Source organism: Passer montanus, unplaced genomic scaffold, assembly GCF_014805655.1.
Source record: "Passer montanus isolate IOZ18808 unplaced genomic scaffold, ASM1480565v1 scaffold8, whole genome shotgun sequence".
NCBI classification, from domain to species: Eukaryota; Metazoa; Chordata; class Aves; order Passeriformes; family Passeridae; genus Passer; species Passer montanus.
In genome coordinates this window covers 9,717,262-9,733,554 of record NW_024373256.1, presented here as the reverse complement: position 1 = coordinate 9,733,554, position 16,293 = coordinate 9,717,262, and the positions used below count along the sequence as shown (strand labels likewise).

General features: G+C 38.6%; 1 protein-coding gene across 3 annotated transcripts in view; it reads right to left on the bottom strand.

The window, feature by feature from the left end:
- MRTFB (myocardin related transcription factor B) overlaps positions 1 to 16,293 on the bottom strand; it is a 66,145-nt gene that overhangs the window by 21,498 nt on the left and 28,354 nt on the right. For all 3 annotated transcript variants that reach the window (XM_039731861.1, XM_039731863.1, XM_039731862.1), the window contains 5 exons: positions 4,498 to 4,563; positions 3,478 to 3,533; positions 2,852 to 2,927; positions 2,200 to 2,361; positions 1,487 to 1,671 (listed from right to left, as the gene is read on the bottom strand). In XM_039731861.1, the coding sequence (XP_039587795.1) occupies positions 1,487 to 1,671; positions 2,200 to 2,361; positions 2,852 to 2,927; positions 3,478 to 3,533; positions 4,498 to 4,563 (545 nt within the window). The remainder of the gene's footprint in view (positions 1 to 1,486; positions 1,672 to 2,199; positions 2,362 to 2,851; positions 2,928 to 3,477; positions 3,534 to 4,497; positions 4,564 to 16,293) is intronic.

Sequence of the window (16,293 nt, the reverse complement as noted above, 5' to 3'; positions counted from 1 at the left end):
GGAAGTAGACTGGGTTAAAGCAAGTTTCAGGTCATCAGTCAACAAGAGCTGAAGGTTCTCAAAATTATGTTACATCCTCTGATGTCTGGAAATGTGTGGAGGAGGAAGCCTTTAAAAGAACTCTGGCTGCACTCCGCTTCATTCAAAACTTTCTTTGTATTTTTTTGTTGTAATAAAATTTAAAATTTATCAGAGGAAATTAAAAGAATAAAGGAGCCATTCCCAGACACGTCTCCTGTAGAGACCTGCTGTGCTGTTATTCTTTAATTCAAAAGGAACAACAAGGTGAGCATCTGTTTTATTCTGCAGAAGAACAACTTCTCATTTTAGATGTGTGCACAGCAGTGGCTGTAATGTGACATGGAATCCATAAGCAAAGGCTTGAAGTTCTATCTGAAGCGCTTTTTCAATCAAGTTCAAGTGCCTTACTTTTTGTTTCTGCAATCACAGATCTCTCTTATGCTTCTTACTTGAAAAGCTTTTGGCATGTATTACTCTGAGTATTTTTATTTAACTCTTCATTAGGAAACTAATTCCTTACTCAGGAATCTAATTTAATGTGGTTTGTTTTCAATTTATTCAACACAAATTATGTCTTCTCTATGTGAAATCCAACTCGTATTTTAATCTGTATGTTAGAGTACAATGAAATAAAATGGATGTGCTGTACTTTGTGTCCAGCATTGTTCCTGCATATGAACTTTACAATACTTTTTCTATCTACTGTGGTAATAAGAAAACCAAGGAGAGTAATACCAGATCCTGAACCACTCAGCTGTCAAGTGTCCATGATCATAAAGACAATATAGTCTTTGGAGCATTAACAAGAGCTATCTCTTTTTTACTTTATTTCACAGTTGACTTCTACATTACTTTCTGCAGTAAAGAGCAAATCCACAGCTCTCTAAATCCTCACACATTTAAATGCTCTGCTATAAAGGTAACATTTTAACTGCCATGACACAGTTACTTTCCTTTCTTTGCAAGTACCTTGAGAAAATACTAAAAACCTCAGAAAAATCAACATAACTGTTATTTTGATTTCTTAAATAGTAAATTCCTCAGGCAGTATTTTAAAACTATAGGAAAGAATATTTAAATTATGTGGGAAACATTTTTTTATGGACTTTCTGAAGATAATGGAACTGACGTCAACTGTTGTTTCAGCTAAGTTTAATTCTAAATGAGTTCAAGACCTTGCCCAGAAGGAAGACAGACATTAAGTAATCAATAACAGCTGGAGTAAACCACGGCCATGACCTTTTAAACAACTTCTGGGAAAGCTGCAGATCTTCTGTGGGTCATAATGAATTTCAGGGAATTTATGGCTTCACTGCAGCCTATGGGAATTTCATCACTGCCACCAGCTAAGCCAGATAACCCTTTGTGGCAGCAGATGTATTCATTCCATGTGAAGCCATGCCCCACCTCTACAGTGCCAGACCAAAAACCATACTGTGAAGATCTTAACATTTAAAAACTGTACCTGTGTTGATGTAGCAGCATTTGGGGTTATAGGTGAGGGTGAGTCACTTGTTTTTGGCTCACCAGGGGAAGCTGCTGAACCCTGGGATTCTTGGCTGGCTGGTTGATCTGGTGACAAAGCATCACTGCTGTCTTCATCAAATGAAAAATCATCCAAAGCTTGAGGGTAATTCTCTTGTCCAACTGCTAAAATGTTTACAGAGAAAGAAACAATGTTTTTTTAAGTGTAAAAATTGAATTTAGACATTCATGCAGAATCAGCTAATTGCTGGACAATGATTAGTTTTCAGCAGTCTAAACATGGTACCTAAGTATTTATTGGGTTTTTTAATATGAAAGCCATATTAAATTATATTCAAGGAATCAATAAAACCAAGTGTGGAGCAGAAGTGGTTTTAGTAAGAGTTTTAAAGGTACGTTCAACAGATGTGGTGTGCACACAGACACCTACAACAGGCTGAGCAATAGCTACAGATGTTTGATTACTTTGTAATGATTTTTATTTTAAAAACTGTATTTTCAAAGTTTCATGTAAAAATAGGATTACTTTATTTAAATTATAACAAAGTTTAGGTCTCATAAGAGCTGAAAGAGTAAGTAGTAATAAACTTAGCATATGTTATCTTCTAGTGAACTTTACCCTCAAGAGTTAAGTTATTTATTTTCCACAAAGCCACGTAGATCACAAACAGAAGCTGTGGGACTTCTACTTGCCTATAATGGCTTCTTTAACACTGGAGTCTACAGGAAGAATATTTTTTTCTACCAGTTCCATAGGACCAGGTCTCTGAGCAATCTTCTCATTCAGATCATCTGCCAACCGAGCTCTCTTCAGTTTCATCTGAGTGGCCTGTAGTGAAGGCTCTGCAAAGGTCTCTAAAAGGATATATTGATTCAAATAATGTTCCAATTGGTCCCCGATTTTATGACAAACAACACTGTCTTGTCTTTGCAATAAGCATTCCACTTATATCAAAAGCAGCCAAGTGTAACAGGTAACAGGATAACAGTCACATTTGTTAAAGGTCCTTTAGGGCCAGGGCAGAGTACAAGGCTGTCAGGTCATTTTAGGGCATGAGTAGAAACTGAAGCAATAGAAACACTCCATGTACAGACCCTATGCTATAATTACCACTATAGGTCAAGAAAAATATGCAATAGCAAACAAATACACTGCTGAGAATACCTTCACTGCCACAGATTGTCTAATATACAGATTTAGAATACAGACAGCCACAGACATTGCAGAAGTAGAGAAATAGAGCAGATAACCCTTTAGAAATAATTCCCATCAGTGTCATTCAGGGAGATAAGTGGCAGCAGAGAGGTCCCTGCTGTGAGCACTCTGAGCAGGGCTGGCAGGTACCTTCCAGGATGTGCATTCTGACCAGCTCCGAGCGGTCCGGCCTGCTCCGGATCTTGTGCTTCAGGAAATTTTCAGTCTTAAAAGAAAGGAGGAAACACCATTAGCTGCTGTTCACTTAAAAACTCAAAGCAGTTTGACAAATCACCCACATCCACTCAATGAATAGTTGCAGTTTCACTCAGATGGGGGGTAGCACTGTCAGAACACAGGCAGTAGAGGGGTTCCTCTTGCTTTATTCTGTTTTCCTAGCAGTTAAGCAGGGCTGATGGATTTCCAACTTCTCCAAACAAGATGGGAAGTGGATCCCACACCACCACATAATCACTATAGTATAGATTTGCCACAGAAAAAACTGCACAAGCATAATTTCCCCAAGTATCCAATCCTTAACTGGAGGTTAACCCACCATGTTTTAACCCCCCATAAGTTTAATCCCCACTGATCTGTGAAGGCTCAGAGAAGTTCCTCTCAGATTTGATATTTTATTTTAATGAATTCTCCCAAAATAAAAGCACACATTTTTACTGTAATGGTAAGAATTTTTCCATGTACTCAGAGAATTCAGTATCACAAAAATGACTCTCCATTTCCAGATGTTAATCACAAGTTTACACAAAGTGGTTTACCCTGGCTCGCTCCAGGCTCTTTATCTGCTCATGGAATGCAGCTGGACTTTTCAAAGCTGTGAAGGGAGAGTAAGAGTTAAACAGACAGGAAGTCATTTTCAAAAGAAATATGCTAACCAGAATGTGTGTATGGGTGTTTAACACCACCTCAGAGCTGTGTTTGCAGGATTACAATTGATTTGTGCTCATTGTATACACCATATTTAGCAGAGATGAGCAATACTCCTATATAGAATACCTGGAATATTTGATTTTAACAGATTATTACTATGTAATGGTTAACTTTTCCACTATTTACAAAGGTGTTTGTTTACTTATCAAAACTGTCCCAAGAAATTTTGTGAGGTAAGGTTTAGCATGCCAAAATACCAATTCAATTTGATTTATTCCACTGAATTTTCTGGCTGTCTATACCTCATACTTGCTGTTATTAGAGAGAACTGGACCTTCCCTTAAGAACTATGTGTTGATTTTAAAATGAAATAGAAAAATGCAGAGGCCTTAAATGTTCATCTTAGAATGATGTCTAGCTTCTAAATAACCAAAAAGAGTAAAAAAAACCAACCAGTGTTCACCTAGCAATAACATAAATTGTAGAGTGCTCCATCTCAGTGCTAATCCACTTAGAGATTCTCCATGTTTTCTGTGCACCCCTCATTTGTTTGGCAACCTTTGTCATTCTACTCTTTAAAAACTGCTGCTTTTATTATTAATGTCAACTCATTTAAGTAATTCAGTTTATTTAGTAAACTAGTAATAATTATTTAAATAGAGAAAATAAGAGCAGAATCAGACTACAAATCCTTGCATTTTCATCACAATAGCTATTTGAACTGAAACATGGTGTAAGCACAGTGAATTCACTACATGCTCACTTAGGTTATCAAAAGGATCCCACAAGTCTTTTCAAATGCTGATCATTTTTTTAAGGATCTCACAGAAATGCTTATCTTCATCATTTTATATAGTCAATTCATAATTAACACTACAGAAATACAAATTCCTAGACAGAAGTCTTACGTGGCATGATGCCCTGGTCCACCAGCTGCTCTCGTGTCCGTCTCTGTTGCAGCCTCAGCTGAAGTACTGACAAAAGAAAACATTGATTGCTGTGTGAGCACGGATCCTCATGGAGTGCACACCCCCATTCCAATGACACCAATACTGCAAGCTCAGAAATACTTTCTGCTGTGTAACCCCAAGAGCCATCCTAGGAACAGCTGCTGTTAACAATTCCCAGGGATCACTTCCAGCCCCACTTTCATTGCAGTTTGCTGCTTCTCAGTCTCATCTGATGCCAGGCCTGTATTTCCCATGTGCATCCACTTTTCCTGTCAGCCAGGCCTCATGAGGAGTGTTGAGCTTACATCAAGAAAACAGTGAGGTAGGAGAGTTTAAACCACAAACTGGAGCCCATAATGGTTACAGAGCCTTGCTGCGTGCCCTAAGCCAATCTTGCATGACTTCACTGTGCTGAAACAGAAATGAACTGTGCAGAGCATTTTAGAAGAAAAGCTCTGTGTGTGTCTTGCTGATTGTTTCTTCTTAAAGTTTATTTTTAATATAAAGACTAATTTCTTAATTAGTCTTTATATTAAAAGGCTTTACAATATTTTTTTTAATATAAAGACTGATTTTCAGCAAGGTTTAACTAAACCTTGCTGAAACACAAGAAACTGAACAGAAGAAGAATTTTATCTGCGTTATTTAAGAACAACAAAAAAGTGTTACAATCAGGAACACACCTTATTCTCTCTCTGAACATCAGAAGGTGTTGGGTTTTTTTATTGAGATATGTGTTATCATAATTATTTAAAGGATAGAACAAATCCAGTATTCTCAAATGTAGAAAAACAGCTTATAAAACTTCAGAGGTAACTTCTTACATTTCATTACATTTAATAAAATGTTTCCCACACGTTCCTGTGTGTCAACCAATGTGACATATATTAAATACTACACCAGAAACCACAAAACCTGGGGGAAGAGGTAGACATAAAAGTTTTATATTTTCAAAGATTATGGCTTTTTGTTGCCGGGGGGAAAACAAGGGGGAAAAAAAAGTTGTTTCTTTCTTCTACTCCTCCCTTCCCCTGGTTTCTATATCAATTTATCACAGTGCTTCATTATCTCTTTGACACATATAGCTACTACCCCAAAGTGAAATTTCATCTTCTGAACAAGGGACAATTAAGAGACAATGTACATTAAAGATGTAATATTTACATGCTGAAATTCCAACTTGAGAGCTGATTATGGTGTATGATTATGGTATGCTGTTCCTGTTGTATTTCACAAGGAAGCAAAACAAGCTAATGCATTGTCCAAAACATCAAAATGAATGTAACTTCTAAAAAATTAAGCTAAGGACAAAGTTCATTGTTTCCAGAATTTAAAAGGAACCAGCTTATTTCCTGTTCTGCAGTACAGGAAGGATATTCCTCTGGCTAAAGCATTAAGACCGGGAATAGCAAGTCCTGAAAACAAGGACATTATTTTCTTGTATCACACAAATACTGAGAGTTCAAATACAAACATTTCAGGGCTGTGGCACAGACTTTACAATTTTCTTTTACAATTTTTTTTCACTAAGCTTTCTCATAAAGCCCATTTTGTAGGTGGAGCTGGTTCAGCTGTAACTACCTAAGCATTGCTAGGGATGTGTTTTCAATATCAGTGGTCACAAGTGGAAAAGAACATTATTACTGAAAATATTATACTGAACATTATTTCTAAATAGAAATTGTGGGAAGCCCTGCTGTATAGTTCAGGAATGTACCTATGATTTGTGGCTTCAATGATGGTCAGGTATTTGGCTTAAGCTTTACAGAAAGACTGAACCATATCCTAAACAATATACAGTGTAAAAAGAGAATATGCAGTGGGACTAGAGCAAAAGGGAGAGAAGAACAGTAAGAATGTACCTGCACATAAACATTACGTGGTCACATGTGAACCTTTAGCATTTTTTAAGAAAAACATGTAACAAACCTTTTTGTCTCTCATAACATTACTTGTCTGCCCATCATCTGTTCATCTACATTGGGAATTACAAAGCAATAAGGGAAGATTTTGAAGTTGTCCCATCTGTATCTGGACAAGTCATAGAAACAGTGAGAAAATTAGCGATATAGAAGATATAGAACATGTAGTTATTCACTCACTAAATAAATATCATGAACTGATATATTACATAATAAGGACAGGACAGCCTGTAGCATGACTAATAGGAAAGCACTGCAGGGGGAATACTAAAGAAGAGATGACTCATAGTTAGAAAGATGGTAAAAGATAATAACTGAAGATTTTGACTTGACCAGAGCAAGGAGGTTAAACAGAAACCAAGCTGGATGAAAACCAGATGTTTGCTTTTGCAATCAACTCCAAAACTAACGTTGAAGAAGTGTTTTATATCTACACTTTTTAAAAAAGATAAATATTGAGCAGTCAAATGCATTATTAAATAATAGAAAATTTTCAAATAGAAAGTGATCTTAAAACCCCTAAACATATTATTTTTTGAAGTTGGAAAGTTAAAAAGGTTTTGCTATTCCAAAGCAAATCCATCAGAAAAAAAAAAGCCAATATTGGTAATCTCAGTAAAAGAGATATAAGGATCTAGAGGATCTAAAATACTTTCAGCCCCTACAGTGACACAAAGTAAAAGGCAGAGCTGCTATAAGGATGAAACAGAAACACCTGTCTGTGAGAGTCAGAGCACACCTGGGTACAGGTGAGGGTGTCAGAGCAGCTGGCACACCACAGTCAGCAGTGACCCTTCCCTGTCTCTGCAGGTACAGACAGACGTGTCTCTGTTCTGGAGGGGAACCTGGTGTGGCTGTGAAGGAAGGAACAGGAGTGAGGGCTGTGAAAAGCTCACAAGCAAATGGGGGCTCACAAGAAGTGGCTCAAAGAACAGCCAGCCTGACAGGAGGATGGGAGTCATGGAAACTGAATCACACGTTTTCAATAAGGAAAATATAATAAAATCTTCAGAGACAAGGATGAACCATATGAGAACTCCACTTATGGCAAAAAATTGCTCATTTATTTCTGTGAGAAACTATCTAGAACAGAACGCAGGTTGGTTTAAATCTAATGTAATTAAAGCTAATACAGACTTATCATATGTATGGAAATCCATACAGCCAGAGATTTCCAGAACAGTGGTAAATCTAGTAAAGCTGGATGAGATAAGATGACACAGCCTAAAAAAAATAAATATATATATACATATATATATATATATATTTTTTTTTTTACTCTTGTTCTAGTGTGGGTCAGAGTTTGGCATTTTTTTCCTTTTTGTTTTTCCCCCTCCCCTTTATTTTAAAGAACCATTTACAGACAAACCATCATGGAATGTGGGGAAGGGAGAATTCAAAAGACAAGAGAAGGAGGTGCTACAAAGCAAAGTTGCCCTTGGAATGGTATTTACTCAAACATTGTGTTTTACAGATGTCCTTATCAGAGTAAATCCATTCAGCTTGCTGCCAGATAGTTTACCTTTCACTTTTACACTTTTAAAATCAGGGAGTTATCTACATAGCATCTAAAATCTTAAGTGATCTCCAAAGTGAAGGCACAACATTAACAAATATTAAAACGTGTTGATAAACTATTAATGTTGTTGATACTGTTCCTCCTATTTAAAGTACATGTGTAAGAGAAGGGTAATGTTAACACTATCGAGCAAATGTAGTTGCTAAAAGACAGTTCAAATATTTTGCACTTCACATTATCTGGCAGCAATCCTCCTTCACACCACTGCAACTCTAAAAATTGTCTGTGAACTGCTTCTGAATAAAAGCCATGCACAGAGAGGTCAGTCCAATTCTTGCTCTGACCGAGGGAGAAGGGAGGATATTCCTTTTTGTTTTCAACTAAGCATACAATTTTAACACTTGAACACCAGGTGGAGAGATTCCAAAATTTCCATGTGTTTTCTTAAGTCAATAAAATGATCATTAAAGCTTGAATAGCTTATTTAATACTAACTGACAAAACAAAACAGCATAATCCCTCCTCACAGTAAGAACATCTGGTTATCTGACTCTCGGAGTCAGCAGAAGTCTTGTGACTGCACTGGAGGTGGAGTGTTTAGCCAGCACAAAAGCTGAGTGCCAGAGGCTGGTGCTCCCTCTCTTCCAGCTCCTTTGAGTGTCAGCACACCAGGCCATCAACACTTCTGAGCCAGGCAATGGAGCACAAAGGGAAGCTCCTCTGTTAACCAGTGCACTTGGTTACGTGGAAGTGTATTTCTGTAAAGCAGCAACTTTTATAAAGGCATTGCCTCACACCAGGAGACCTGCTCAGGTTCAGGCACAGCGTGCCAAAGGGGCAGAGACTGAGGATAACCAGAAGCAGCAGCTCCTCAGCCCCTGCTGAAGGCGTGAGGGCAGAAGTGCCACAAACAGGCACTTGAGGAGACACAGCACGTTCTGTGCACCCTGGAAAGGCAGCAAACAGAGCGCCCTGGGCATGTCTTACTTGCTGTGAGTGGCAGAAGGAGTGAAATAAAGTGTACTATTAAATCACCCACAACAAACAGCTTTTATCAGAGCTAAGCAAGTGATTCCTGTTACGAATCTGTAATGTGTATCCTACAGAAGAGCAGTCTCAAAGTAGTACTACATAATCACAAGCACTGGAATGTAAAGAGGCCAAAAATAAATCAATAGTTGTCCTGCAGGAACAATGCTATCTATGCTGATTGACAAGCTTTCACCACTGCTTCTTGCCTTGAAAAAAAAACAGAACACATATTGTGCACAGTTCTGGCAGTTCCAGCACTAATAATTCCACATCTAACATAGTTCATTACATAGCCTATTAATTTAAGATCAAATTTTAATCTTTTTATAGAAGGTACTATGAAACAGCAAATAGTTGTTGCCATTTCCCAATTACACAGCTGAAACAAACATTTCACCATGGACACAGGGTCCAGCAGACACCACACAGTCCTCTGAAATGGCAGCAAGAGGAACAACACATTGAGATTTTTTTTAATGTTTTGTATGTAATAATCTCATTATTCTCTTGAAGTTAAAATCCAACAGACAGTACCTATTTAAACACTTAAAACTGCAGAAACAAATATTTCACCATGGACACAGGGTCCAGCAGACACCACACAGTCCTTTGAAATGGCAGCAAGAGGAACAACACATCGAGATTTTTTTAATGTTCTGTATCTAATAATCTCATTATTCTCTGAGATAATCCAACAGATAGTACCTATTTAAACACTTAAAACTGCGAATGGAAATGAGAGAATGTAATGTCCAGCATTCCTCCATAACCCCTTGGAAATTTCCAAGAGCAGCAGAAACTCCAGTGCAGGCTGCTAGGCTGGCTGCCATGGAAACAGACAGTGCTGGAAACTCGGCCGTTTCCTTGAGATGAAAAGCTGTTACACCAAAGGCTCCGCTTCTTTCTGCCAGCTGCCAACAGCTCTCCTGCAGCCGGTGCCCCTTGCAGCTGGGCACAGGGGGCAGAGGCAGCTGCACCCTTCACACAAGTGTCACCAGCGTGTCACCGGCGTGGGGCACTGCACTGAGCACAGAATCCTCCGGGCTCAGGCGAGCTCCAGGAGAGATCCCAGCACCTCTGCCCTGGAACTGCGGCCTCACAGGGCAGCAGCTGCACAGCTGCAGCACCTGAGCACGAGTGCTCAGTGCATCCTGCACTGCTGCCTGCACCCCACAGCCCCTCTGCTCCCAGCCTCAAGTCTCTGTTGCTAAACACCATAACTGTATGCCAGCTTAATCTTCCAGAGAGAGGTTTTGCTTTCTCCTGAGCTGAGATTGTTTCTCCCTCAACTCTATGATGAGGTATTGTACTCTATCTATTAGAAAAATGGTTGATTTTTCCCACTAATATTTGTTCTGCAAATTAAAAAAAATAGTAGAAAGAATATTTTGTGTAGTAAGTAAAAGAAAGAGCAGGTGATATGCAAGGTACATAATTCAGGAAGGTTATGAAATATGGTAGTTTGCACATGGTATTACACATTCCACCAGTCCAAAGTCAGAAATTTGTTAATATAATGTTCACTTCATTTATATGGCATGTCAAAGAAGGAGAGGTGAGAAAATCATGAAAATAGCTACCTTGAATTTTTTGGAAATTATTCTAAGTAAGTTGTATGGAATTTTAAGATAAAATACATTTTAAATTGTGGTACTCATTCCCCATCAGCCTGAAGATGGTAACAGAGCATGCTAAATCCTCTTAGTTTTAAAACAAAAATAATTTATCACCAATTCCTCTTGTAAAAAGTATTCATCATCTAATCATGGGTGAATGTCTTCAAAACTTCCACGTATGCCAGGATATAATTTTAAAAAGTAACTATTTTACTTAGTTTAGCTTGCTTTTGTTAAAAAAAACCCTTACTTGCTTGTTATATAATTTTTATGTTCTTTTTTCCATTATTGTATAAGTGATTTTTCTGCTATTACTATATCCAAAATAATTAAGAAAAGCTGAAGCAGCTCTTTTGCATATTCATTTTAAACAATTATTCAGTCATACTTCCATTTCAGCTTATAAATGTACTGTGTAAGTGTAAAGTACATGTGAGGAGACTGCTGAGGGCCATTTCAGATCATCTCTCCAGAATTCTGGAGGGAAGCCCTGCAGGACCTCCAAATCTCTCAAATGATACCACTGTGATTTAAAGCTTTTGTCTGCAGCCAGAGCTGATGCTCAGATGAGTGTTCCAGCAATAACAGCATCCACTGAAAGCAGAAAATGAAAACCTAGATGGCAAAGAGAGCTGCATGTAAACTCAACATCTCAAACAAATATATGAACTGTAACAATATCATTAGCTGAGAGGCTTAAATGACTAGGATATAGGACAATCTGTATTGTATCCTATTGCTATGGAACATGTTGCTTAGAAACCAGCCAGAACATACACAAACCTTCAAACAAATTACTGGGATGTCTGCTGGGATTAATATATATATATATATATATGTATGTGTGTGTGTGTGTGTGTGTGTGTGTGTGCATACAGATATGGAAAAAGCAAAATCAATACTCTTCATGATTCTGTTTACATCTTTAAAATGAGAAAAATCATTACTACTCTCTTGGGTGAGAAGTCTCAACAAACTAAAGCTTATATTTCCATTTTCTGTACAATTGTGTAACCTAAGTATATTAACAATAACATTTTCTAAATCTGCAAGTATTACTCTGCTTAGTGCAAACCTCTGATTTTTAAAAAAATAATCTGCATTTCCTCAAATACTACTATTAGCCAAAAAGTGTACTGTCAAGGGACTCATGAAACTTGGGTTTAAATTGTACATCTATTACAACTTTGTGATAATTTGGAGTGTATTACACAGAATGAGGACAGATGATTTCCAGCCAAACCCCCTCCACTGTCCATGCTATTCCGAGGCACAGCAAACAAAATGCACAGCCAAGCAGATGCTCCAGCTCAGGAGACCACACATGAATCAAAGCAGGAGAAGGTGGATTGCCACTGAGCTGCCTGATTGCAAAGGGGATGTGAGCAATGGAACTGAGTCAGCTCTGCTGCAGACAGCTCCAGACTCTGCAGATGCTCAGTGGGTGAGTCCAGCTGATCCCAGGCATGGGGAAGTTGCTGCATTAGGGAGGATCCACGCTGGAGGCTGAGGCTCCCACGTGTTGTGCTGGATGTGACAGGACAGAAGAATGCCCCAGCAGAGCAGCAAAGCAGACGGTGTTTCAGAGTGTGGTTTCATAACTCACTGTGATCTAACACAGGATTACCAAGGAACAGGCAATGGCCTGTGCCTCCCTCCACCCCCAGCAGCTTCTGCTGCCTTCACACTGGCAGAGGTGCCTCCTGTCAGCTCTGTGCTCGGGCCTGGCAGCACCATGGCAGAAGTGCTCCTCAGCAATCCCCACCCACCTCGGGCTGTGCGACCCCCAATGCCAACACGAGAAACAGGCTGGCAGCAAGCAGGGTGGGAATACACCTGGCTCTTGGCAGCAGCACTCCTAATCCTTTTGTAAAATTTTCAAGAAATCTTATAGATGCCATAGCAAGTTTTTTTAAAAGCTCTTGGTTAGCCACCATCATCTTCTAACTGCATCCAGATTACATACAAAATCAAATTAGTACATGGTAGTCTTGGTTTACTGAAGTAGTTAAGCATGTGTTTATTATAATGGTCTTACAATGTATTTATTATTAATTTAAGTGCTACATTGAAGAAGAAAATTCTGCAGAGTAAGTGCTGATTTACAACATACAATTATGGCACAACATTAAAGAGACTGTTTATGGTAGAGTTTAGCACAGCCCTGCAGGATCAGTACACAGATTTTACAGTGCTTCCTTTATTAACAAAGGAGAAACACTTTTTTTGACAGTATTTTTCTCATTGTCTGTGTCTCAAGGAATATACCTGATGGACTACCACTGATAAGGGGTCATAAAAACACTTCTAAACACCAGATAACACAACTTAGAGCTTTTTCTTTATAAAAACCAACCAACCCAAATAAACCAAGAGCAGAATCTTTATCATGCCAGGGCAGGAGAGGAGAAGAGGTCAAGAGAATCATCAATACTCAACATGCAGCAACAGCAGGAAGTCTGTTGAATAAACAATTCTCATGCAACCTGGATTTGATTGCAAGGGATGAGGGGAAGAAATCCTTCCTGACTACACCTGGTAATCTGTTACTCAGGCAGCATGAAGACAATTCCAGTGCACACCTGAGAAATCCACTCATTCCACCCTGTATCCTGTTTCCAGCACTTGCCAGTCTCCAGTTCCTCACAAACCAGTAAACTTAAAAAGCATAACAAATCCCGGAAAGAAATTGTGTTTCAAGGTGGAAATAAAATTTCCTTCCTGGCTAGTTTTTTTAATTAGAGTAGCCTGCAGGCAACTGGTAACTTTGAAACTCAGATTATGATATGAAAAACATGGTGCAAACAAACTGGGATTCAGCCTCCTTTCAAACCCCACCTAAGCACCAGCCTGATCTGTTTCACCAATTTAATACCGTGTCTTCAAGAGTGTCAACAGCTCATCCATCTTGATACTGAAACAACTCAGGCTATAAAACAAGACCTCCTCAGCTCTCTCCAATGCTGTTGGAAACCTTTCCATCTGCAGTCCAGATATATTCCCAGGTCCTAATACATGCACTGTTTGATGACACTGAATATTCCTTAGTAACTGTAGGCACATTGAAGGCTTTTCACTTGAATTTTCCAAATGTTTTGGTTGCTTACTTGACAGTGCTACAAGATGCTGCAGGAGGTACAGTCAATGGTACAGGAATTTCTGAAAAAGCTGTTTAGTTAGCACTGTGTGGTTGACCTCAGAGACAGAAAATATCTTTGTTCCTTGCTCATACAAAAGGCAATTTTGATCAGACAGGTAAAAATAAGAACTTTTTCACAAAAAAGGCAATATGCAACAATAGTATCTGAGCTGTTTACAAGAAAGGGTAATTAAGAGGATTTCCTCCCATGCTCCAGGATGCTATAATGTGTATCAATAGCCTAAGGAAAGAAAAAAATTCAACTCTGCAGTCTAAACTGCTAATGTCCTTAATTTGCTGAAGACAGTTTTATTGTTTTTGTTTCCATCGAAAATCCCTTTTCTTATAAAGAAATACTAAGTAAAAAAAATTGCACCCTGCAGTTCTCTTAAGGTACTCATCGCTGAAAAAAGCACTGCACTATCTCAGGATTTTTAGATTTATCAAACCTGTGCAATGTAGCTTATGAAACAAAGGCACCTTTTGAATTACTGGATCACCACACAATTACATTTTTAATTTTTGCAAGTTTTATCATTCACAGATTGTATTTTTAAGTATATTGTGTCCTAAGGAAAAAAACATTTGAGAATTCACGTGGCAAAACCAGCCACATCATTTTAGGAAAGAAGAAAGGAGGAGAAAAGAGGAGGGCAAAAAAAAGAGAAACAGAATGGCATGAGCTAATTTAGAAGATACTGTTCTGTAAAATAAGTTGTCGTACAATTTATGTTTTTAAAAAGTAAAATGTGTTACCTGTAGTATTGTTTAAATAGGATTAAACTAATAGCTGCAACTGATTTTAAAAAATATATATAAAATATCTGAACTACTTATTTCATAACATTATAAACGGGAAACCTGGAGCTCTGTTTTAGTCCCTCTAGATGTAAATCAAGATGATTTGGAGTGTTTTCAATAATCCATTCCATATACCACAAGAAAGAAAATTACTGTTTTTCTAAGCTTTAGAAGGAGGAAAGGCTGGAAGAGGAGATCCTGTAGTCAATCAAACTCTCAAGAAGAGGTTCATTATTTTAATCATTACACTGCCAAACTTGGGAGAGATAAAAGAATAAGCAATATTCACTGGGGAAGTGAAAATGGAGAACAGGTACTAAAACACAGAAAAGGAAGCAAAGGTAGTGATTATGGAAAACATATCTTCTTGTATGCACTGAATAATTTAAGCTCTAAAACATTAATGAATTTAGACTGGCAGAGTATCCCATAATTGCAGGTTTTTTGCTACTCTGACAGACCATCATTACTGTAACGTACATTCTTTCATCCACTTTCCCCATAACTGACGGGCTTGAAGAGGCCTGAGGATAATCATTACTGTGGTTACTCATCAGCCCACCTACACTACCCACCGTGCTGCGTTTTGCCATGTTTTGCCATGTTTTTCTGGCCTTCATTTCTTGGTAGCTTACCCCAGATGGGTTTTGTTTCCTACAGCACTGCCCCCCCTGACCCTCTGACCCCCTGGCTCCTTGTCTCTCGCTGCTGTGCCCAGAGCCTCAGCAGCAGCAGCAGGGCTGTAACTGGTTCTGAGCTGTGAGACAAAACCACCCGGGCCAGAGGCCACTGCTGGCCCTGTCCTGCAGTCACGGTCTCCCAGTCAGTGCTTTCCTGCCAAGGAAGCAGAACTGCTCTGCTCCCAGCCACGGCCACAGGCAGCAACACTGAACCTCTCGGTACCTTCCCAATCCCTGTCACACCTTCAGTACCAGAACCCTGCACAGAGATCAGTGCTCTCTCTAGCTCCAACTTAAAGCTAAGTAACAGGGCTTTTAAACTGACCTGTCAGGTAATGAATTTAATACTGAATATGACCTAGCTTTTTGCCATTCTAAACATTATTAAGGTCCAAATTTAAAAAAGAAATGAACAAAACCCCCAAACAAACCCAGCATTTAAATTCTGAGAAAGGCAGGATCTCATCTAGAACTCTTGCCACCACACCAAGGGAGAAATCTCTGAATCACAGACAATCCAGAGATATCTGGAAGAAAAAAGCAGAGTGCTGCAAAAGGAAAGCAGGAATTCTGTCAACTGCAAATACAGTTTGTGTGCTATTGATCAAGCAGCTGGAGTTGAGGCCAGAGCTCTCCTCCTTCAGCCAGGCCAGCGGGAAGAATCCTGCCCACCACGAGTAAGACAATTCCCAGTCTCAGCAGCATTATTGTCTCAGCCTAACAAAGATTACTTTAAGTGAATCTCGTATAGTTCTATTTGTCAGCTTTAAATGACTCCAAATATTCTCAGACTACTGCTATTTTAGAAACGAATGTATTTTATCAATTTAATGCCCAGTTGAAATCCAATAATTTAAAAAGAAATAATGTGGTATGAAAAGTGCACTTCTCAAAACCAGAATAAAATATAATTTAAAGTATGAGGGGAGAACAGAATTCCAAAGGAAAAAAAGACCTGAGAAAAGCACTGTTGAAAATGAGGTAGCAATATGTCTAATACTGAAGGTGTGTGGGGTTTTATTTTGACATGCCATATTTCATGATG